The sequence below is a fragment of the Carassius carassius genome, chromosome 25, assembly GCF_963082965.1.
Source record: "Carassius carassius chromosome 25, fCarCar2.1, whole genome shotgun sequence".
NCBI lineage: Eukaryota > Metazoa > Chordata > Actinopteri > Cypriniformes > Cyprinidae > Carassius > Carassius carassius.
Window position 1 is genome coordinate 26,593,740 of NC_081779.1, and position 23,129 is coordinate 26,616,868.

General features: G+C 39.9%; 1 protein-coding gene across 4 annotated transcripts in view; it reads left to right on the forward strand.

The window, feature by feature from the left end:
* Positions 1-1,567: 1,567 nt before the first annotated feature.
* Positions 1,568-23,129, forward strand: part of arid1ab (AT-rich interactive domain 1Ab) — a 59,258-nt gene continuing 37,696 nt past the window's right edge. Inside the window, exons 1-4 of one of the 4 annotated variants that reach the window (XM_059510044.1) lie at positions 1,568-2,774; positions 18,139-18,351; positions 21,457-21,999; positions 22,107-22,223. In XM_059510044.1, the coding sequence (XP_059366027.1) occupies positions 1,899-2,774; positions 18,139-18,351; positions 21,457-21,999; positions 22,107-22,223 (1,749 nt within the window). In that variant the 5' untranslated portion in view covers positions 1,568-1,898. The remainder of the gene's footprint in view (positions 2,775-18,138; positions 18,352-21,456; positions 22,000-22,106; positions 22,224-23,129) is intronic. The other 3 variants (XM_059510043.1, XM_059510045.1, XM_059510046.1) reach the window with 3 other exon arrangements.

Consider the following 23,129-nt stretch of genomic DNA (forward strand, 5'->3'; position numbering starts at 1 on the left):
TGAAAACATTTACAAATTATTTTCGGTAACTGAAATAAAATCAAATATAAAAATTAGGTGAACAATTCAAGCCTAAAAAACCTAAGTTAGAAATGTTGCCTTAGCAAGCTAATAAGGAAAAGGTATTTAATTTGTATTAAAATAGTACTAAAAAAAACTTTTTTTAATATAAAACCTTTTTTATAAATATAAATTAAAGCTAAATAAAATATTTAAAAAACAAAAGCTAATAAAAATGACAAAAGAGCACAACAAAATTACTGAGGTTGAATTAAAAACTGAAAATACGTATTTTTTGTTAATTGAAATAAAACTGAAATAATATAAAATATAAACATTTAGATGAAAAATGTTGCCTTGGCCACTAATTAAAATAAAATAAGTTGAAAGTTATGAAATTAATAAACTATAATATAATATATATAACCTATAATATAAAATATAAATATTATATATTATTATAAATTACATAAATATTTAAATATAAAAATAAATAAAAAATATAAAATGTTAATAAAAATGACAAAGAACAGCAAAATTAAACTGAATATAATCAAATTTAAATGAAAACTAAAAATATAAAAATAAATGATAATTCAAAATAAGAACAAATAGTTTATAAAACATTAAAGTAACATCCTGCATCCAAACGCCACAACATGGTTTTAACCAATAGCGTCAGTTTGGGGCGGGATTATCTTCTTGTCTGACCAATGGCTGGCAGGAGTTGTGTTCATGAAACCTGTTTGAAAACAGTCATTAGTTTTGATCATTATTTCGGTTTGATGTCGCTACAGTGGCACAGAAATGACACATTTTCCCTGATGACATAAGATGTGTCCCAAATTGTGTACTTATGCACTATTCTATGATATTTTGTCGTGTAAATACTGCAAACAGTGTATTCACACTAAAAATTCCAGAAAGAAAAAGGGCACTAAAAAACTGAAAAATGAAGAGTGGAGTGTTGGACACTTCATGCACTAAACTGTCACAGCTTTTATTAGTACCGAAGTGGGAGGGGCTATCAGACTCAGATTATTAAAGACAAAATAACCTCATATAAACCATACACTACAGTATAGTGCATAAGTACATTTGGTACGCATCTATATTTTCACTTGGCAGCTGATAAATAGGTGAATAAATGCCGGCTTAGACTATAAGAGGGACTGATGCATAGCTACAGAACAGTTTCATCAATACATGGAGGTGAGCCGGCACCCATTCACTTAGTTACCACAGTAGCAGCAACCTAGCAACACACCTTAAACCCCATAGCAACCACACTGGCAACTGCATAATGTCCTGCTGGAAACCACCCCATATCACCCTTGCATTGTAAAAGTGAGGTTTGCATGTCCACCGTTTCTTGAGAAAAATGTATTTTGGATTTTTTTAATTGCATTTGCACAACGCATTTTTTTTTTAAGTGATCCTGACAAAATACTCTAGATTTAATTAGGAAATATACTATGATATATATTTCATGGATCATTTCACAATAAAAGCCGAGGCTCACGTGTGTGTCTCTATGCTTGTTCCACGAACTGGAACCCAAAGTGTGTCGAAGTGCTCCGCTCCGGATCCGCGCTCCGCGCCGCGTTTCACACGTGACCGCGCGCTTCAGTAAGATGGCTGAGTCTCGCGGAGCCTCGTGCTGGTTTGGTCGGTTTCTCTCTCGCGCTCTCGGTCTGTAAGAGGCCCCCCCTCCTCTACACACACACGGGTGTCGGTTAAAATAATTCCCGGGACCTTTATTTATATTCTCCAGGAAACTTTTCACACTCGAGTCGCGTTCGGGAGAGAAGACCGAGCTCGGTCTGAAAGTGGAAGGAATGCTCCGGGACACGGGCACGTCTTTATAAGCGCGCTGTGTTTATATTCAGAGAGAGATCATGGCCGCTCAGGTCGCCCCTCTCAACACCAGCCCGCCCGCAGAGCTCAAGAAGCCGGAGCGGGAGCCGCAGGACGAGCCGCTGCTCGGAGACAGCAGGCAGGAGAGCACCGACGGAGGATCCCCGGGACACCGGGAGCTGCAGGACGGGGCTGATGTAGCGAACGCTGCTGGGGGAGGAGGAGCAGGCGACCCTGACATGAAGAACGGTAACGGGAACCCGTCCAGGGTGAACAATAACAACAGCCAGAATGATTCCGACGGAAGTAACCACCCCGGTATGACTCCACAACACCCGGCCGCCTTCCCTCCGCCTCCGTACGGCTACAACCAGCACTACAACCGGCCCGCTTTTCATCAACATGGCGGACAACAAAGCCCTGGCATGGCCGGGCCGACGGGGATGGACCAATACCCGCCCAATTCACACGAGCACGGCTACCAGAACCACTTCAACAACTACAGCGCCTTCCCGAACCGGACTCCGTACCAACAGGGCCAGGGCTACGGCGTGAACTCCCCACGGAACAGCCAGCCGCCTTCATCCGGGGGACCGCCGGGCAAGCAGCCGCCGCCGGGAGGAACTACCGTTACACCGATGTCTGCCGCCGCTTCCTACAACAACAACCAGCGGTTCAACATGGGCACCCCTCAGCCCACGTCCACCCCGACCCTGAACCAGCTCCTGACCTCCCCGAGCTCCACGAGGAGCTACCAGAGTTACCCCACGGGCGAGTTCAGCGGCCCGGAGGCGGCGGCCAAGGGACCGGGCGACACGGGGCAGTACGGCGGGGCTCACCCGGCCTGGCCACAAAGAAGCCATCACCCGCCTCCCATGAGCCCGGGAAACAACGGACAAGCCCTCAACAGGACCCAGGTAAAGTTTGCTTACTCGAGTTGCGAGAGAGAGAGAGAGAGAGAGAGAGAGAGAGAGAGAGAGAGAGAGAGAGAGAGAGAGAGAGTCTGCCATTGTTTCTCAGTCTGCTCTAAAATGGCTGCCTGTGTTTTTCCATCCTACACGGTCTATATAAGCATCTTTCACGGGTCGTGGCGGGCTGAGTACGGGGCTGGTCGTGCGAGCTCGTGTCCGGAGCTCGTGCACGAGTATTCATGTGGAAATACAGAAGTAACACTCATTCGAGGCGAAACCCGCAGCACAGATGCTGCTCCGCTTTGATGAGAAGTTACGGGCTCTGTTTATTCCGTAATGCTGCCTCTAAGTTTATTTATTCTCACCCTCTCCCAGTCTACCAAAATAACTCCAAAAACATCTCTTCAGGCCGAGTGTGTCACCGTGCGGGGGTTAAAAGCGACGCCTCGGTGTGATTCGGGTGTGTTTTGAGGGGTTTGGGCTCGCGCGTGCGCGTGTAAACAGACTGGGTGATGCGAGGAAGTTCAGCGGGCTGCTTTGCTTTGGGATTTGAATTATGGAGGTAAAATCCTTCTGTCAAAGGCAGGAGACAGTTGGTCTTGGGTTGACACGCGAGCTCTCTTCTGATTGGCTGCCTCTTCTCCTGCGCCTGGCCATTTATAATTGCATCTAATGCAGCAGAGAGCCGACGACGAGCTGTGCACGGGCGCTCTTTAAATGATTGAATTCGTGCAATATGAAGATTAATAACACAGTTATGTCAAACGAGTTTGAATGAATGTCAAAAGAGTTTTTTTTTGCGATAAAATGCATGCAAATTTGCACATCACGTGTACTTGGTTTATGTTGCATTTCATAAACAAGGAGCATCCATGCACACGTCTGTTTTGTTTTGAACAGTTACAATGATTAAGGAAATGTAAGGTTTTATTTCAAATGTGCAATTGAAATAATGTAGTGCATGCAATGTTATGTTTGTAGCAATGCATCTTATTTTTTTTAATTTAGCAAATATAATTGCACATATTTTTCTGTTTGGTTGAAATGCAGCTTTGCTTTGAAAAAGCGTGCAATGTAGACATTTTAGTGATGCACTTTTTTGTGTGTGTGTGCATGGTCTGAAATGTCCAATGTTAAGAATTTGCATTTCATAAAAAGTAGTTATCTTAATGAATTGGGTTACATGATGTGCTGTTTGCATCTCTTTGCTTTTTAGAATCTAGCTCATCTGCATCCAGGTTTCCTGATATGAGTAGTCCTGTGTTGTTACACAGTTAATGTGGAACTGCTGCACTAAAGAGATTTTTCTGTTTGTGAGATCCTAATATTTGTGGTCTTAAAGAAATAGTTCAAAAATAAGAATTTCCTGATTATTTACACACCAAAATCTATAGGTCTTTCTTTATTCAGCTGAAGAGAAATTAATGTTTTGGAGAAAAACGTTTGAAGATTTTTAATTTTCAGTGCGAGTGAATGGGGCTCACCGTAGACTGTTTTCAATAGTCCAAAATAGCAAAAAACAGATAACTTTTACACAAACTTGTCAACAATATGACAGTTCTTAATGCACGTGTCACGTGTAATATTTTCAACGTTGTTGTGAATTAAACCAGACTGGACCAAGGTGAGCAATTTTAATTTGTAGGTGAAAAGAAACATATTTTTTTTCTGAAAATAGTGGATTGATTCACTAAAGAAAACCCTTATTTGTTTTCGTCTGAATAAAGAAAGATCTACATTTTGCATGGTCTGGGGGTGTGTAAATAATCATGCCATTTATTTTTTGGGTGAACTATCTCTTTAATTATGAACCTTATTTACCTGTCTCATGAATCTCTTGATGTAGCATCAAAACTTTTTGTTTACGTGACTTATGTTTACTGTTATGCATATTGTCTTACTTTGCATGGCCTGAAATGGTCAATAATAGCGGTGTATTAATGTGAGAGATTAGTATTAAGAAGAAAAGTGACGAATCATCTCATAATTTGGGGATGTTTTCTGTATGTTGTCTGTATCCAGGTTTTGTAGCGTTTAAATTTAGGGTTGTAACTCACTAGATGTATTAGGTGGGAGGATCACTACTATATGCATTGTCTCACAGCACTGATCCACCTGATCTTGAAAGTCGCCTGTGTGTGTGTGTTTACAAGCAGTGTAGGCGTTAGCCAAGAGTCACTGCTGTTTAAATACCATCCTGTGATCATCAGCAGTAATATTCTGTCTTTCTCAGGCTCGCATCTTTCCTGAAAGCTCGACGTTTGTGCTGCGTGATTGCTCTGCTCTAATTGTGGAAAATCAAGTGTTTTAATGACCCTCAGAGGCAGATAATTTCTTACTGTGTATCCTTGATGGGAAAACAAGAATATTTAGCTTAAAACCAATAATCTGTTCTTGTCTTGAGTGTTTTAATTTCAGAATGAGTTTGAAACAGGACTTTTAAAACTTTGCATTTGTGGTTCTGTTAATAAGTGCTTGTGCAGGCTAAAGTGACGTTCCCTTTAGTTTAAAAAAAAAATCGCATCAGAAACAATTGAAACGCAAAATAAAAAAAATCCCATAATTTTCAAAAAAGTTTTTTACGCTCGCTTGAGGTGGTTTTTGACTTGTGCGAAAAAGATGGAAACCCATTTTGCGAATTAATTCCTCCAAGCGCATCAAAAGTCATGTGACTTTGCGCGATGGGATGCCATAACCTGACTAACTGGCGGACCAATTTTGGTCATTTTTAAATGCCTGACCAAAGTCTGTCATCAAAGTATTTCTGTATAATTGCCTCCCCTAACTGTCTGATGCCTCCGAAAGCAATCGCCACATTTATTGTTTTGTCGCTAGTAATTTATTATATATGAAAAATACTATGTTCCTTGGCTTCTTCTACTGTTCTTAGTGATAATTAGTGCCAGTTTATCAGGAAGTGACGACTTTGTTTTCTTAGACTCGTTGGATGGAAACAGTGATTATTCGCAAATGTTTTATGTTCCAATTTTGCGCAGAAGTTAAGTTCACAACTTTAAATGGAAACCTGGCTGTTGTCTTGTTTTGATGCACATAACGGGTGATTTAGTTGTAGATGGGACTCCTGGATGTTGATGCACAGAAATCTGTAAGTGAATAAAGTGGTGATTGTGTTGAAATCTGACCAGCTGTGTGGATCTGGTTATAGTTTTGACTAGTTTAGAGATGAGTCTATTTATCCGTTCAATCCAGAATAGTGCATAGATTTGTGTATTTGAAGCTCTCATTTGTGGTCAAGCTGTAAGCAAGAGAAATGTGTGGCATTGAAGGTTTTGAGACCACAGATTTGCATGAATGATGTAATGGACGGTTTGAAGGTGATGATGATGTGTAATTTTCAAAGCAGCCAGCTTTGTCTATATCTATGCTAATATTTAAGCGGGCTTGTTCTGTGTACAAATGACAGAACTGTAACTTATGAGTGCCAAAGTGAACTAGTGGAAGTTTCTTTTCCTTGGATATGAGCTTGTTTTATGTCAGATTAATTAGCCGAGAGATAAATATGTCTTGAAGATAAAATGAGAAAAACCTTGAAGAAACCAGGACGATTTCCTCTTTACCCGATTATTTTAAAATCGTAAACTAGGGCATTAATGTCTGTGTTTGGCAAATATTAAGGAACAGGAAAACTCTGCAGATAGGCTATGTTAACCCCTATAGAAAAATGTTCTGTGGATTTTTATTTGCTAAATAACTGCAAATTACTTAAAATATTTTTTCCTTTTTCATTTATTTCCAGAAACCAAGATTTTAAACTAAAAGCAATTGTTAAAAAGTTGTTTAAAATTGTGGTTTGAAGATATTTCTATTACTTTCTTCACTAAAATGTAATACTCATTTTATCTTGTACACGCCAATATCATTCATTCATTCTAGGGCGCACGGTTATGACCAATCATAATTGTCGATTAATCCCATGAAATTGTAATTTGGACTATTATTTAGGGTTATCACAATTTACATTGAATGATGTTTATAACATTGTTTGAACTAAGCAATTGCACAAATATTGTTATCTGAAAATAAACAAGCTGAAAACACTAACTGAAAAACTTTGAGCTTTTCTAAAGTATTAAGCCTCAAATGTCAAATACACATCGGATTGGTTTCTTCTTTAAATGATAAAGTTAAAATATGAATGGTATTATAATGTTATACTAAAACTAAAATTAAAATAATGGGAAAAACCCTTAAAATAACATGTAGAGAGAAAAAAACATATCTTAAGTACACAGAATAACATTTAATACTATTAATTGCCACTTTGAACAATATGTAATTGTGGCATCCATTTTTGTAATCGCAATTAGAAATTTGATTTATTATGCATCCCTAATTCACACTCACTCACTGATTCTTCATTCACTCTTTCTCACTCACTCACAGATTCATTGATTCATCATTCATTAATTAATTAATTGACTCACTCACTGATTCATTGATTCCTCATTCATTCACTCACTCAATCAGTAACCCACTCACTGATTCATCATTCATTCACTCACTCAATCAATCATTAACTCACTCACTGATTCATCATTCATTCACTCACTCATTCATTCATTGATTCATCATTCATTCACTCACTCACTCAATCATTAACTCACTCATTGATTCATCATTCATTCACTCACTCACTCAATCAAGTCACTCACTGATTCATTGATTCATCATTCATTCACTCACTCAATCAGTAACCCACTCATTGATTCATCATTCATTCACTCACTCATTCATTAACTCACTCAATGATTCATTGATTCATCATTCATTCACTCACTCATTCATTAACTCACTCACTGATTGATTGATTGATTAATTCATTAACTCATTCATTGATTGATTCATTCATTAACTCACTCACTGATTCATTCATTCACTCACTGATTGATTAATTGATTGACTAATTGGTTTCTTCATTGATTGATTAATTGATCCATTAATTTATTTACTCACTCACTCATTGAATTAATGTGGATCGTTGATCAAGAGTTTGGAATGTATTCATTGAAATAATTCTAGAACTTTCGTTATGGAATTTCATAAATTAATTTGTGGTATTAGCATGGAACGCCATGATTCTTTAAAAGATACCATTGTTTTACAGTCTGTATGAATGTTACTGGGATGCCCTTTGACCTGATCTAAGACCAGTGTTTCTGACCCAGACCAAGAGCAGTGAGTTGCTGTTTGAGAGGGAGAATCCTATCCCAGCATCCTCGAGTGAAGGGCACAGTCTCAGTAGCCTGCAGGGTAATGAGTGAACTGTTGCTGCCACAGCACACTGTGTGCACTGCTGAGTAATGAATCTCCACATGCTGCCTCACTCTCTCTGTGTGTGTGTGTGTGTGTGTGTGTGTCACAGATACTTAGGGAAACAGAGCCGGGAGGGGGGTGTTTTTGTGAATGATCCTTTGCTGCCTGCCGGTGACAGCTGTGCACTTGTGAATGTGTTTGTGTGAGTGCGCTCATGTTAGCGGATGCTGGGAAAGGCTCATGCTGCATGCACCACCGGCCATCCGTCCGTCCCTTCAGGAGCGTTTAGGTTGAGCAGACTGCACAAATTGGCCTCACTTTAGACTAGGGCTGTCGCGATAACCGCAATATTGTAATACCGCGCTATTGACAAGCAAACCGCAGAGGAAAGATAGCAACCGCAGAAACCGCGGCAACCGCAGTGCTCAGTTTTTTTTTTTTTTTTTTTGAGGCTGTGGCCTTATTGTTTTTTTTTTTCAATTTGTCACTGTGCATTCAATGTTATATACATTAACGATACAATATGGTTACGATTGTAATTTTCTCGCGAGTCCGTTGTAGCTTTATGGTGCTTCGTTTGTTTTGAATAGGCCGGCTGAAACGATGGGAGACGCTCGATCTCGTCCCAAAACCTAATGTCACGTCGCCAGTTTGGGAACATTTTGGCTTTCAACCCAATGAAAAGGACGAGCCAGCGAATATAGATGAGCCGATATGCAAAATGTGCTGCAAAAAAGGTTCCTGTGACGCGGCAATACATCTAATTTGAGGTCATCGGGACATTCTAAAACGCTTAACGTGGTTTAATGTAGGCTACCAATACAGTGATATTAACAGACCAAACTCACTAAACATCATATTAATAAAGTATATTATCTACAAAAAAATCAGATGATCCCTGAATATGAATTCAACGCATTTAATAACACGTTAAGCCTTTTCCTCTCATAGAAAACCATCATAATGCTTAACGTGTTATTAAACGACTTGCATTCATAATCAGGGATCATCTGTTTTTTTGTATTGTTTTTTGTACATCGTATACTACTTTATTAGTATAATGTTTAGTGAGTTTGGTTTTTAAAAATCATTGTCATTGAGCCACTTTAAGCGCTTTCTTATAACGGTTTTCTATGGGAGGAAAAGGCTTAACATGTTATTAAACGAGTTGCATTTATACTCGGGGCTCATCTGATTTTTTTATAGATAGTATACTTTATTAGTATGATTTTTAGTGAGTTTGGTCTGTTAATATCACTGTCTTAGTACATTAAGCCATGTTAAGCATTTTAGAGTGTCCCCTGTCATCCAGCGCAGCTGCCCCCTCAAACATCAGATCGCGGAGCAACATCAAAAAGAACAGCTGAGACCGACCGAAAGTTAGGAGTAGCTGAAGCCTTTGCGAAATCTGTAAAATACAGCCGTGAAAGTAACAGGCATACCTGCTGAAGTCACGGACAAACCTCCGCGTCAGTGCCCATACCCAAGAGATATGGGCACTGGTGGCGCGATAATCAGTCTAGATTTCTGCTGTCCAAAGTCGCGCGCAAATACGTGTAATACATGTTAGAACTCTTTGATTTCTTAAAAAAAATGTATTGGAAAACGCATGTTCTTGTTGCTGTTTGGTATTTAACAATAAAAATTTTCTCTCTGTCTCTTTTCTCTGTCAGTTAAAAAAGCAGCAATATATGCTACATAACTCAACGATAGAGCTTTGTATGCAGCAAAATCAGGATAAATTAGGTATGTATACAAAAACAAAACGGCGGTAATACCGCATATCGCGCTATTGAGCCACCCATAATAACCGCAGGGGTAATTTCTTAACCGCGACAGCCTTACTTTAGACACGCAAAACCACTTTCTAGTCATGCCTCTTTCTTCACTTTTCACCTGTGCTCCAGATAAATCAGACCGTGCTGGTGGTTGGAAAGTCTGTACTTTTGAGGTTAATAAAGCAATAGTATGTGCTTTCAAAATGTACTGTTCGCTGGATTGCCTGAATGACTAGTTGATTAGTTGGGAAGCCTTAAAATTTAAGCTGGTTTTGAGTTCACTCGACCCTGATTGGATGCATTTTGAGTTTTTCTGCGCAAATGCTACTTCTGGTTCTGGAGGAACCCAGCACTTCAAGTTTTGGATGTCTTCTCTGAGTCCAAGTCTGGACTGGTACCTTTACTAATGATCTGTGTAGAGTTGCTCAAACCATTTGTCAAGGTGTTTTTTTTTTTCCTTCTTAAAATGGAATGTAAAAGAGTCTTAACTAAGAGTTACTTTGTAACTTAGTTTTGTTGCATCATTGGTTCTTAAGACAGAACATGTTTACTAGGATGTAAAGTCATATATTTAGATGACGTTTTCCTTCAATGATCCAGTAGCAGCCTTCAAGTTGCTGAAATTCAGTGAATCTCACTTCATCCTGTTAATGTTAAGTCTAAATGTAATGATAAAATTACACTGTATGAATTTCATGCAGTCAAAACTGTATAGTGTTTTATTTTTACATTCAATTATTCCATTTCTTAAGACATGTTAAACCTAAGGCTGTCTACTAGGAAAAGTAGCTCAAAGCATTAAACTAGAATCAAATCTATGCAAAAAATAAAAATTAGATTTAAAATCAGAATTGATTTTCAATCGAATCACGATCTCAAGAGTCCTTATGAATCCAATTGTCAGGTAATAATAGATTCCCATCCCAACTTTAATGTCATTTATTCACATGATCTTGGGTGTAATGTCAACATGATGGACTGAAGTCTTTCAGATTAAACATGAGCTACTATCTGATCTACAATTATATTCCACTCTTTCTCAATAATTTAGTTTGTACATGATTTCATTAAACCGTTTTAATAGTGCATCGCTCAAATATTTAGTGTATGTATGTATATCAAGTGTACTCCCATTTGTGCCAAAACTAGGCGTAGATTTAACTTGTGCACTGCTAGTGCAACTGGCCCCAGATGATCAAAGTTTGTGTTAAAGGAGACATCCAAAATGTGGCATTTGTGGTCCTTTGTGGACTGAAAAGCGCTGGTCTCTCCACTAAAGCACAGCACACTGTGAGCATACTAATTACAGCGCTGCCAGAGAAAATATTACACTCCTCAAAGAAGACTGTGCTGGTGAGAAAGTACATCTTTTTAAGTGACAGTGCATTGTGCATCAATATTCTGCTGACACACTGACTTATTTATATCTAAAAATAAATAACTGAATGTGTGCTTCAGTTACACAAATGGGAGTATATTAAATATCTTCAAAAGCATTAACTATTTTCAAATGCATTTGTTTTTTCCCATCTTTTAGCTAGTTTGCAACAGCAAAAACAAAGTCCTGTTACAGTGTCTATTAATGTGCATCAGAAAATGTCTTGTTGCCACCATTGCTTCTGCCTAAATGTGTAATTTCAATGCTTTTTAAGCACTTGAAATGCTTTATTGTAAAACTTTGAACTTATTTATTGTAAAGCAATATTTGTTTTTTGCTGTTATGATTGTTTGTCCAGTCCATTATTGTATACTGTCTAGGACTGAGTGCATGCAAATTCACATGCATCTTTTCTGGTTTCATTCATTGGTTGATTTGTTTCTTTTCTCCTTCCCTTCCCTTCCCTTCCTTCTATTCCTTACATGTTTGCATGACGAGGAATAATCTCGGACGTCCAGCTAGTTGTTTGAAATTCAGTGCTAATCATTTGCTGTAGCATGCGGTTGACGATGAGGTGTTCCCTTGCTCCTCTGTGATTGGGGAAATGTCACATTCAAGCCGTTCCACAGGGCTGTTTGGAAATGTATTTTCTTTTGACATTTACTTTTAAAATGTGTCAGATTAGCATAGTAATTTCCTTCTTCAAACGTATGGTCCTGGAGTCTGCGGGCTTCATTTACATGATACATGTGTGGAGAACGCCATTAACATTTTACTGCCTACTGGAGTCGGACACAAATCACACTAAAACTGAAGAATCGGTGGGAACGGTGGCTTCAGACCCTCATTTGCTCCTCTGCTGGATCAAAACGCATACAAAACACTTACTGCTATAATGTCTAACCCTCCTCGTGTATCGCTCGAGATGCTTTTGTGTCTTTTTATTAGTCACCTGTCAGGGAATGTTATTATCATACTCTAGCTTCGAGTGTGAACGATCAGACGTTTTGTCTCGTTGTTGGAAATCACACTAACTAATTTTTTGGTTCTTGTTATATTGGTACTATCGCTTCTCTGAAGGGTGTAAATCTGAAAGTAGAGGTGAAGATTTGGCCTGAAGATTTGCATGCCTGCAATCCAACGGTATCTGAGAATCATGCAAAGCACCGCAGCCGCTAAAACAAACCTTTTGTTAGTGTTGCCGTTCGTTCTGTCATTGTAACATGAAGGATCTGTCCGTGTGGAGTCTGAAATGTTTTCTGATGTGCTTGATTTCAGTGCCTTGTTTGTTTTTCAGGCCAACATTGTTTATGTGAGGGCTACCTTGTTTATGGTTTTGTTAATTTATTATTATCTCTTATATGACAATAGAAATCTTCTTGAAGGCAATCACTAAGTTAAATGCTCTAAATGTGTTTATGTAGTCTGTGGAAGGCGTTGGAGCGTAAAATGTTCGTCCAATCATATTACTCGGCCTGAGGGCTACGATAGGCTGTCCTGGCTGTCCTGTCAGCGTATGTATTTTCAAACAGACGTGATCCGTCATCAGCACGTTCTGCTACACTATTGCAGACTGAGTGAGAATGGAAGCCGTTATTATTGTGATAATGTTTTTTGTACTGTAATGTTTTCTCAGCGGTAAAGGAGACATGAGGTTATCTGACAGCATTGTGTTCAATCCTCCACCAAAGTCTCTCATGGTGTCCCCGGTCAGCCTCTGCTCTGCCTGAGTGTGGTCATGTGATCTGGAGGAGGCGTGGCTTCGGAGAGTGATTTGCAGGGAGGCTGGGATCTTATGCTTTCAAAGCTAGCTTGTTATTGCTAGCCTCTCTGAAATCACCTACCCTACCTTTAAGTCCCGTAACCCATGGTTGAGTGATATGGATTTAAAAAAATAAATAAAATATGGCTGATGCCTGTATTTTTGGATGATTATATTAGTGCTGTCAAAATAAAAAGTTTCAGCTTACCATCCTAAGAGGAAAAGAATTACTGGCTGGTGCTGCTTTTTAAAAAATGACAGATTTCAGCCAATATATATGTATATTATATATATGTACTCTTTTAAACTAAAATTGTGGGGTGTCTTGTAAACCTCTCACACAAGTGCTTCTCAAGTTCAAAATATATCAGCGAAAAAAAGAAAGAAAAATTACCAGCTATGCTGCTAAATAAAAATTCCAAAATTTCAGACAAATCATCCTTGTCCATATTCAGTGTAGATATATCAGTCTCTGTGAGCCACTACCTGTAACAGCATTGCTTTCTAGAGTCTCTTCCTGTAATGGTTTGCTGACGGCATCTCTGACTCGCAGCTGTCACCACTAAGCCGTGATGATAACCGCCTTCTAACTTTTTTGGCTGACGGGCAAAAACAATGTGCTCTCCAGAAATACGCCATCATCTCTGCTGTCAGTGTAGTCGGCCATGGTTGCGTTTTCTAAAGGAATGCATGTTCGGACAGCTTTTGATTGACGTGGACTGAGTGCAGCTGGAAACACATGCTTCTTCATCACACAGTGACTCCATGTTCTCCCGCATCTCTTTATTCCTGCATTGTTTATCATCATATTTTACTTTATTATCATAGCCATAAACATACTGGTTTGTTGAACTAAGTTACCATTTATTGCACTTTATTATTATTCAAGTTAGCGGATAATGAGTCAAAATTCTCATTGTCATTGCAGTAAAGGTGGGTTTTGGCAATTCAGTTTAGAGTTTGAGCTGTGCATTTTATAAAATGAGTTATCGGTTTGAGTCTTCTGATTTTAACTTTTTATTTTGCACACACGCACAACATCCCCCAAACAAACAATCAAATGAAATCAAGTAACTTTCATTTATAAAGTGTTTATTAAGGCCCATTCTCGGGGTTCATCAGGACATTTAGAGGAGCTTCAGGGCTGAGTGTGTCTGAAGAATGACTGTAGAGTAGACGTCACTAGATTTCCTCTTTCCTACGTCACCACTGCTGGTCGTTTTCTCAGTTTATAGCTTTGATATTCCTCGAGCCGGTGAGGTTGGTATAAATGAGAATTGAGGCAGCGAGTCCTTTACTCAACCAATGAAGAGTATTTGCGGTTGTTGAGAAGATGAGACTAGTCTAAGTGAGGACCGGATCTCATTTGGAGTCGCGCTCCCATTGTAGAGTAAACCAGCTGGAAGTAGAAGCACTGCTACTGCCTTGTGTTTGTGATGCCTGACCTCAAACCTTCTGCACATGAAATACTGCGTGTCTGTACACGTTCAGTGCTGACGCTCCTGGATAAACCTGCACACGAGTGTGTGTGTGTGTGTGTGTTTTGGCACAGCAGTAGTCCTGTGCTGCAGGCCCAGAGCGTTTGTCCGTGTGGAGGATTAAATTAGCAGCAGTTGTTTATCGTCCATACTCAATCCATCTGTCTGGCTCAGTAGAGCAGGCGCTATCATACTTCAGTCCAACACACACACACACACACACACACACCCTTCCCGCTTCCCCTGCAGACAGTGAGACGTTCCACCCGCTGTAACCTCCTCTGCCAAGAGCGCTTGGCTTTCCTCTATGCAGATTAGCCATGTGCTAATTGCAGTTATTTTTTTTCCCTCCTTTTTTGGAGAGGGAGTGAGTGAGGAAGGATGGATGAGCGATTGATTGGTGGATGAGGAAGAGGAGGAGGGGTTGAGAGAGCGGAGCCAAAGAGCATGAGTTTCCCTGAGCCTTAACATTACTCCAGCCGCGTCGAATCACTCCAGAGATTCACGGATCTTGATGATAATATTTGAATCAAGGGGTTTACACAGAATCACAACAAACTATGCAGTCACTGCTGCCACTTATGACCAATTTAATCCATCCCTGCTGAATGGAGTATTCAATTCTTTAAAAAAAAACTGACCCTTATTTTTTGAATGTAATGACATTGATAATGTTGCAAAAAATTTAAATATGTATTTAAATTTAAATTTGAATTATTAATTCACATTTCAAATAAATGTGAATTTTCTATTAGATTAACGAATACTGAAAGAAAAAGTATCATGGGTTTCCAAAAACAAAAAAACAAAGCACACAACTTTTGTTCTTCATTGATGATGATAGAAAATGTTTCTTGAGCATATCACCGGTAAACTGATTTCTGGAGGATCACGTAACACCGAAGACTGGAGGAATGATCACAGGAATAATTATTATAATTAGGAACATTATTACTGTTTTTACTGCATTTTAATTTAAATAAATGCACTTTGGGTCTCTGAGTAAATAAATAAAAAAAACTACAACCCCATGTGCATTTTGTCCGCAAAGAAAGTTTTGTTTTGTCTAATTGTAATAACCTCCTCTTCCTTTTTTTTAATTTTTTTTATTTTAATTAGATTTTTGCCTGACGTCGCCTATTTGAACGTTGAACTATTCCCACCCTGCATGTATTTCTTCTTAATCATCCCGTTTCAAAAAGCCGCTGTTTCAAATTGATTTCTGTTTCTGCAAGGTCTTGTTTTCAGGAAAATCCTGCGACTGGCTCATTGTTATTGTTGTTATTAACCAGTATCATTCATTAAAAAGTGAAAGGGGAAGCTCGGGCCCTCGGCGAGTAAGACTGCGGCGGGAATTCCTTGGATTCCCCTCAGGGATCAATAAAGTACGTCTGTCTGTTTAAACATGAGAGATGGCGAGATATGCTGTTGCTTATCTTTGACCTTGCCTGAGGATGAACTAAAAGCACTTCATTTCTGAGCAACTGTCGTTCTCTTTGTCCCACCCTCATTCCCACACTTCAGGAGCCGGGGGTAATTCATCTACATAATACTGTGTGAAGGCAACCTCAGCGGTTTTCAGACTGGATGCGGGAACGTGCCGCCAACTGCATGTTTACCACAGTCTCGAGCAGAAGGAGGAATTAGACGTCCATTGGCCTGCCGTCTTAATTTGTGTGCCGTTTCCTCAAAGCAACAAAAAAAAGAATGAAGTAATAGTTTTCACTAGACATGCAGCAGCATTATATCTTACTCATTCTAACCATGTAAAATCCCAAGACTGTAAATGGAGATGGCAACTTGAGGTCAGAGGTTTGCTCAGGTCTTTGTTCAAGCATAATTCTCCTTCATCTTCCATTATGCTTTCGGTCAAAGGCTTCACTGATCTCAGCTGTAACCTCGTCTGGACGGCTTTATCACTGCATGTAGACGAGATAAAACGCCAACCGTTGTTCTACATGTGAACACTGCTGTGTTTAGGACCTTATAAAATCAGTTTCATTTTTTCCTACGTTCCATTTAAATTTTTTTCAAATTCCATTTTTTCTTTTAAATTTTTCTAGATTCCATTTTTTTTTTCAATTTTAAACGCAAAACTTATCAGTTAACAGCAGTTTATTAAAAGTAAAATTATTAAGTGCCCATTATTAACATTAATGTAATTGATCTTTTGATCAAATGAAAATTACACTTATTTTTATTTTATTTTATTTTATTTTTGCAAGCAAAGTGCTACGCAACAGGTTTTCTATTAAAATGAAAACATGGAAGAAATTTCTTTTTGCTTAAAAATAAAGTTTTAAATGTAATTTTAGTAGCAGCAGTACTAGTACTATGACATAGGTTCTACTGTACAATAGTAGTATATTTGTCAATTTCTTCAAGTTAACCCAATCTTTTGTTTTGGCGGGTTGCCGTAAAGAGAGTATATGATGTGACGGTAGTTTTTCTCCTGTTTCAAAATAAAAATAGTCTTTTTGTGGTTTAATATTCCCAGACACTAGTCCATATTGCAATTTGTTTTATGTGTACTGACCTACTTTTGATTTATTCATTCATAAATTGGGAAATTCCATGACATTTCATATAAAACAGAAAATTCCAATCTGTCTGAGTTTTTTGGGTCGTGGAAATCATAGGGCCCTGTGTGGTGTCAAAAATAAACGCTTAAAGCTGTCTCTGTGCTGGATTTGTGAGCTACAGAACTAATATTTCTTTCATTAATCAACTGAGCTTTCCACACTAGAAGCATTGGTCTAAAAATCAAGTTGTTTCTTCCTCATACCTCATTAGAGCCTCATTACGGCTGCTGGGACCATTTAAATTCCTAAAGTGCTTCTACATTACATTTAGGAGTAGCTGATCAGTGGTGACTGTCAAGGTGAAATGTACAGTAAAAAATCATGCAGACATGTATTCAAACAAACAGTAAACACTGTTAACAGCAATAAGAGCAGAAATCAAGAGTAATGTGCTCCACTCTCTCAGTGTAGACCGTTTTGCTGATTTATAATGTGAACAATGTGGTTTTGTTCTTTCTGTTAACTTTCTATTTATTTTGAGTCTCATAAAACAACTTCAGAATCAGAATGCTTCAATGCGAGGCCTGTCTTTTTACAAATGGAGAAACGATGGGCAGTTCATCGGCGAAGCTTCCGTCCCTGTAATCTTGGTGTAATTCCCACGCTCCATCTTCCCGCAGTCCCAAAGACTTTATTCTGATCTCTGTACGTCTCTGTCTCTCTCTCTCTCTCTCCTGAGCGCTGATGTTCGGGTCACACTCCAGTCACCGTACACGCGTGTTTCCTCTTGTCTGTTTTCAAAGGGAAGTTGACTGTTCATCCAGTCTCCAGTAGCGCTGCTTTCATTCTCTCACTCATTCACTGACAGTTTCCTCTTTTGAAGCACACAGATCTGTTTTTGATTTGGGCTGGTGTGGCTTTGCTGTGCTCTGATTAATACGCTCTTATATGGCATTGGGATTGTTTTCCGTCTCTCTTGATATTGATCACCATTGACTTCATCTTAACCAGATAGGCCTAAGTGAATGCTTTCAGAGAATGAATGACTCAAATGCTTGGCGTTCAGTCGACTCGGTGAAACATACCACAGTAATTTCTCCTCTTGTATGGCACTCGCTGATTTTGTACCGTGCCGCTGAATTATTAGTGCTTACTGTCATTCTCTTTGTCTCTTTCAGCCTCCAGGCCCCATGGACCAGGTGGGGAAAATTCGAGGGCAGCACTATGGTGGTGGAAACCCCTACTCTCAGCAGCAGGGGCCTCCCCCTGGCTCCCAACAGGGTCCTCCTTTTCCAGGACAGGGTTACGGGCCCCCGGGACCCCAGAGGTATCCTATGGGCATGCAGGGCCGCACTCCCGGAAGCATGAGCGGAATACAGTACGGACAACAGGTCAGTCCAGCGCATTCATGTTTTTGTTTTTTGGATGGTCAAGGTTTTCAGTGTTTTATATTTATTTATTTTTCTTCTGCTCAAGTCTGCATTTATATGAACAAAAATGCACTAGAGTGATACTGTTAAACTATTCAGTTAAAATAATGGTTTTCTATTAGGGTTGTGCTGGTAGACATAGTATCTTGTATCGATGATAGTCAGAGATATCGAAGATAGCAGATGTCTGTCGATAGTCAAGACTATATTAAAGGGTTAGTTCGCCCAATTTGCTAAATTATGTCATTAACTCATGTCGTTCCAAACCCGTAAGACCTCCGTTTATCTTCAGAACACAGTTTAAGATATTTTAGATTTAGTCCGAGAGCTCTCAGTCCCTCCATTGAAGCTGTGTGTACGGTATACTGTCCATGTCCAGAAAGGTAAGAAAAACATCATCAAAGTAGTCCATGTGACATCAGAGGGTCAGTTAGAATTTTTTGAAGCATCGAAAATACATTTTGGTCCAAAAATAGCAAAAACTATGACTTTATTCAGCATTGTCTTCTCTTCCGGGTCTGTTGTGAGAGAGTTCAAATTAAAGCAGTCTGTCATATCCGGTTCGCGAACAAATCACTCGATGTAACCGGATCTTTTTGAACCAGAACTGAATCATTTTAAACGGTTCGCGTCTTCAATACGCATTAATCCACAAATGACTTAAGCTGTTAACTTTTTTTAATGTGGCTGACACTTCCTGTGAGTTCAAACAAACCAATATTCCGGAGTAATTCATTTACTCAAACAGTACACTGACTGAACTGCTGTGAAGAGAGAGATGAAGATGAACACCGAGCCGAGCCTGATAACGAACAAAAGACTGACTCGATTGACTCGCCTGTCTGGTAATAATAACAAAAGCAAACGCTATTTGTATAGCCCTCACTAATTTTGTTTAAAAGTTCTGTGTAATGATTTATTCGTCAGAACTTTTAAACAGAGAAAATAAACGAATGGAGATGGAGAACAGGGGATATCAGAGCTTTCAAAATAAGTTATTTAAGTTAATAAAAGTTCCACATGTCGTCAAAATCAGCATTTATTTTCAGTAGGGATCGCCAAAGCTCAATTGTCAGAAATACTCGACTACAAGTGACATTTTTCACATACAGGCTTGCACTTTTAGTTTAATAAAAAATGTAAAATTTTGCAAATCACCTTTTTTCTCAATGGGTTGTTAATAAAGAGACCCTTTCCATCATTCTGCAGTAGCACTTGTTGTTAGTGCGTTAAAACATCAGACACATCGTTGTTGACTTTTTAATAATATAGACAGCATTTTAAAGATTCAACCAAAGAGTTCAACCAAAAATGAAAATTCTGGCATCATATCGGGGGGGAAAAAGCTACTGTGGAGTACAATAAAGGCCAGATGCTACATTCAAAATGGTAGAAAAATAATGGAGACTATTTTAGCTCCATACAGTAGTATTCAGGCCCAGCCATTTGCTCTGCTGCCAGGTTTTTGTTTTTCAGAGTCTCAGCTCAAACCTTGAAGGCTTCTGATGCTGTTAAGACGTTCTTGAGCATTGCAGCATGAGCTCATGGGTCTTTTCATCTGTGCTTTCAAAGAAGGTGGTTATGAGGTCACGGCGAGGCTCAGGTTTGTCACATGGGGATTTCCTCTCACATCTGAAGGTTTGTGTGTCGGTCTTCAAGTGCCTGCCTTTCTTCATCCTGTTGTCTGCGCAGGGTGCCCCATTGTGCTTGTGTCGAGTAAGCAGATGTGCTGGAGTGCCATCCATTTGTAGACTGGCACAGAACATGCACTTCAGGTTGTTTTTATTAAACCGCCCTGTCAGAGGCGTTTTTCTTCCCCATTTTTATATTTCCTTTCTCCTTGAGAGGGAAAGTGCCCTTCTTGTCACCATCAGGCTTTTGTGTCACACGGTACACTCTCCAACAAGGTCACTTTTTTTTGTATGCTGACTGAAAGTAATGAAATTCAAGCATGTGCACAGTGCACACCGGTCCTTCAGATGGATAAGAGCTCTGTAGAAAACACTGACCTCTGTCTCATGAAACCTAAAATATGTCTCTTTGCTGCTATTGTGAGGTTTTTCAGAGTGGGAATGAACACATATCACAGTGTACTTACATTAACTTCTGTTTAGACGCTCACTTGCCAACTTGATTCTCATCATTATAATACACATTTTTGTTGATACCAATAAGCAGGAAATGACCTACATATGTAAAATGTAACTGATCATGACCTAGTGTATCCATTTTTGAGTAGTAATAATAAAAACATTGCACCAGGGCTTCTAACTCTACATTTCCAGTGGATGCTTGAAATAGCCAGTGAAGGGTTTTAGTGTTTGTAGGGAGTCTGGCCCTGCACCTCTCACAGTTTTATTTACAGATTACTATATATATTATATATAGGAGGTCTTTTTTCTTACTATATTATATTAACATGAGCCATAAAAGCCTGATGTATCAAATATGACACTGAACACATATGCAAATGTTCAGTTAAAATAAGTCAAACATACGTTTGCATTTCATATAGGCTATATAAAATACCAAATGTGAACCCAAAGTATGCAATGATCATAAATGGCAAAACTACTGTAGTAATTGGAATGAAATGAAAAAAAAAAAATCTGTGCATTAACTCAATCTTCCAGTGAAACGACGGACTTCTCTCTGGTGACCTATGCAACACTTCTCCAGTTATTTAGTGCACTTGAGCTCTGCTCCTTCGCAGTGGACTACAAGCACACTTTCACATTTCAAAATACAATCAACTCACAGCACAATACGGAAGAAAAGATCTGTCGCTGTTTCGATTTTACCGTAACATTAAACGATCGTGTGACTGAGATAATGCCATATTATATCGATGAGAAATCAATAGTTTGTGACTGAATCAAATCTGCAAATCCATGCCAATAACCAGCTCTGGTTTGCATACATTGTGATCAGGGTTTATAGCACACACCGACAATTACAGATGCTCACAAATTTCTCAGTGTCTCTAGTTCATAGTTCTACATTGCGAAATGATTGTTTGCTTGTAAATTGATGCACTCTTTGGGTCCCGCTGTGTTTTCTTTATAGATTGGCTTTGGACAGCATGGCCCTGGTGGTTATGCTCAGAACCAAGGTGGCTACTACGGACAACAGGGCCCTTCACCTCACGGAGGCCCCCAGCAATCTCCATACCCCCAGCAGCCCTCCACTGGAGCGGCCTCTCAGCCCCCTTACTCCCAGCAACCCCCTGCTCCTACCCATGGCCAGAGTGGGCCCCCTTATGGACCCCCTCAGGGCCAGCCTCCATACTCCCAGGCTCCACAATCACAGTCAGGACAGCCACCCTTTCCCCAGTCCCAGGGTCCCCCTCAGTCCCAGGGTCCGTCTCAGGGCCTGCAGGGGTCACAGCCAGGGTACACTCAACCACCTTCGGCTCCAGGGCAGCCTCCTCAGCAGCAGGGACCCTCACAACAGCAGCAGGGCCCGCCACAATCACAGCAGCCCGTCTCGGCGCCCCCTCAGTCATCCCAGCAAGCTTCAGGACAGGGTCAGCCCTCACCGTACTCCCAAACCCCTCCACTGCAGTCTCAGCAGCAGTCGCCCTTCCAGCGCTTTCCTCCACCACCTCAGGTAAAAACCAAAATCAATATGGTGGGTTTTCACTTGGAGTTGAACGCTATCCGTGTTACCCTTTCAGAAGTGCTTCTACATTTAGTTGTCGTGACTTTATTCCTCAGGAGCTGTCTCAAGACTCCTTCAGCTCTCAGTCTTCAGCTCCTTCCTCCAATCAGCCCATGGGGTCCGGGAAGGGCGGTCCAGAGGAAACCATGCAGGGACGACCTTCCAGCCTGCCTGTGAGTCCCATGAGGGTTTCAAACCAGACTAACCTCGTGCCGTACTAGCTTTCAAAACAAAGATAAGCTCTCCTGATGAGGAAATCAGTTTTGTAGTGGTAACTCGTTGTTTACTTAATGGAATATCTGTAGTTGACCATTACAGGCAGCATTTAAAACTGTGGGGGGGAAGACCTAAAAACTGTAAAAGCCTGAAACCTGACACAGCATCTTTAAAACATGGCGGTCGAGTGTGAGGCCCTGCAAAAGACATGACATGCGACCGCAATGCTCATAGATGTCTGTTTAGTGCATGTACATAGAAAAACACTGGAAAAGCAGCACATTGAAAGGGAAAATGCGTTCTGTGAGCACTGAGCTACACTCTGCAGGACTTTCTGTAGAGCCTTGTGTGAAAACTATTGCATCACTCTTTGTTTTTTGCGCCTGAATGTTATTGTGGTGGTACTGACTTTCCTGCTTTACCCAGCATAAACCTTATATCGTGCTACAAGTTGCTCACAAGGTTTACTTCCAGTCCAAGATAAGCATGGACGCCAAAATAGTTGAGCCATGCGAGATTAGTTGCTTTTGGAAACCAGGTCAGTGAAAACTCCAAGGTGTGCACATTATCTGTCAGGGTGAAAAACATTCAGGATGTGTGTGTGTGTGCGTGTGTGTGTTTATAGGTTAGCAGACACAAATAGCTCATTCAGAGCAACAGTGTCTCCGAAATTTCCAAATGAGTTGTGATAATTAATGAGAGAGAGAGAGAGAGAGAGAGGTGTCTAATAGAGAGCTGGAGGGCTGGAGAAGGAAAGAAGAGTTCGAGATCATTCAGTCTCTGTCAGTGGGGGATGCCCTCAGGATGTGATTTCCTCTTATTTCTCTTTTCATTTATATACTTCGCTCTTACGTAGCCTGTGA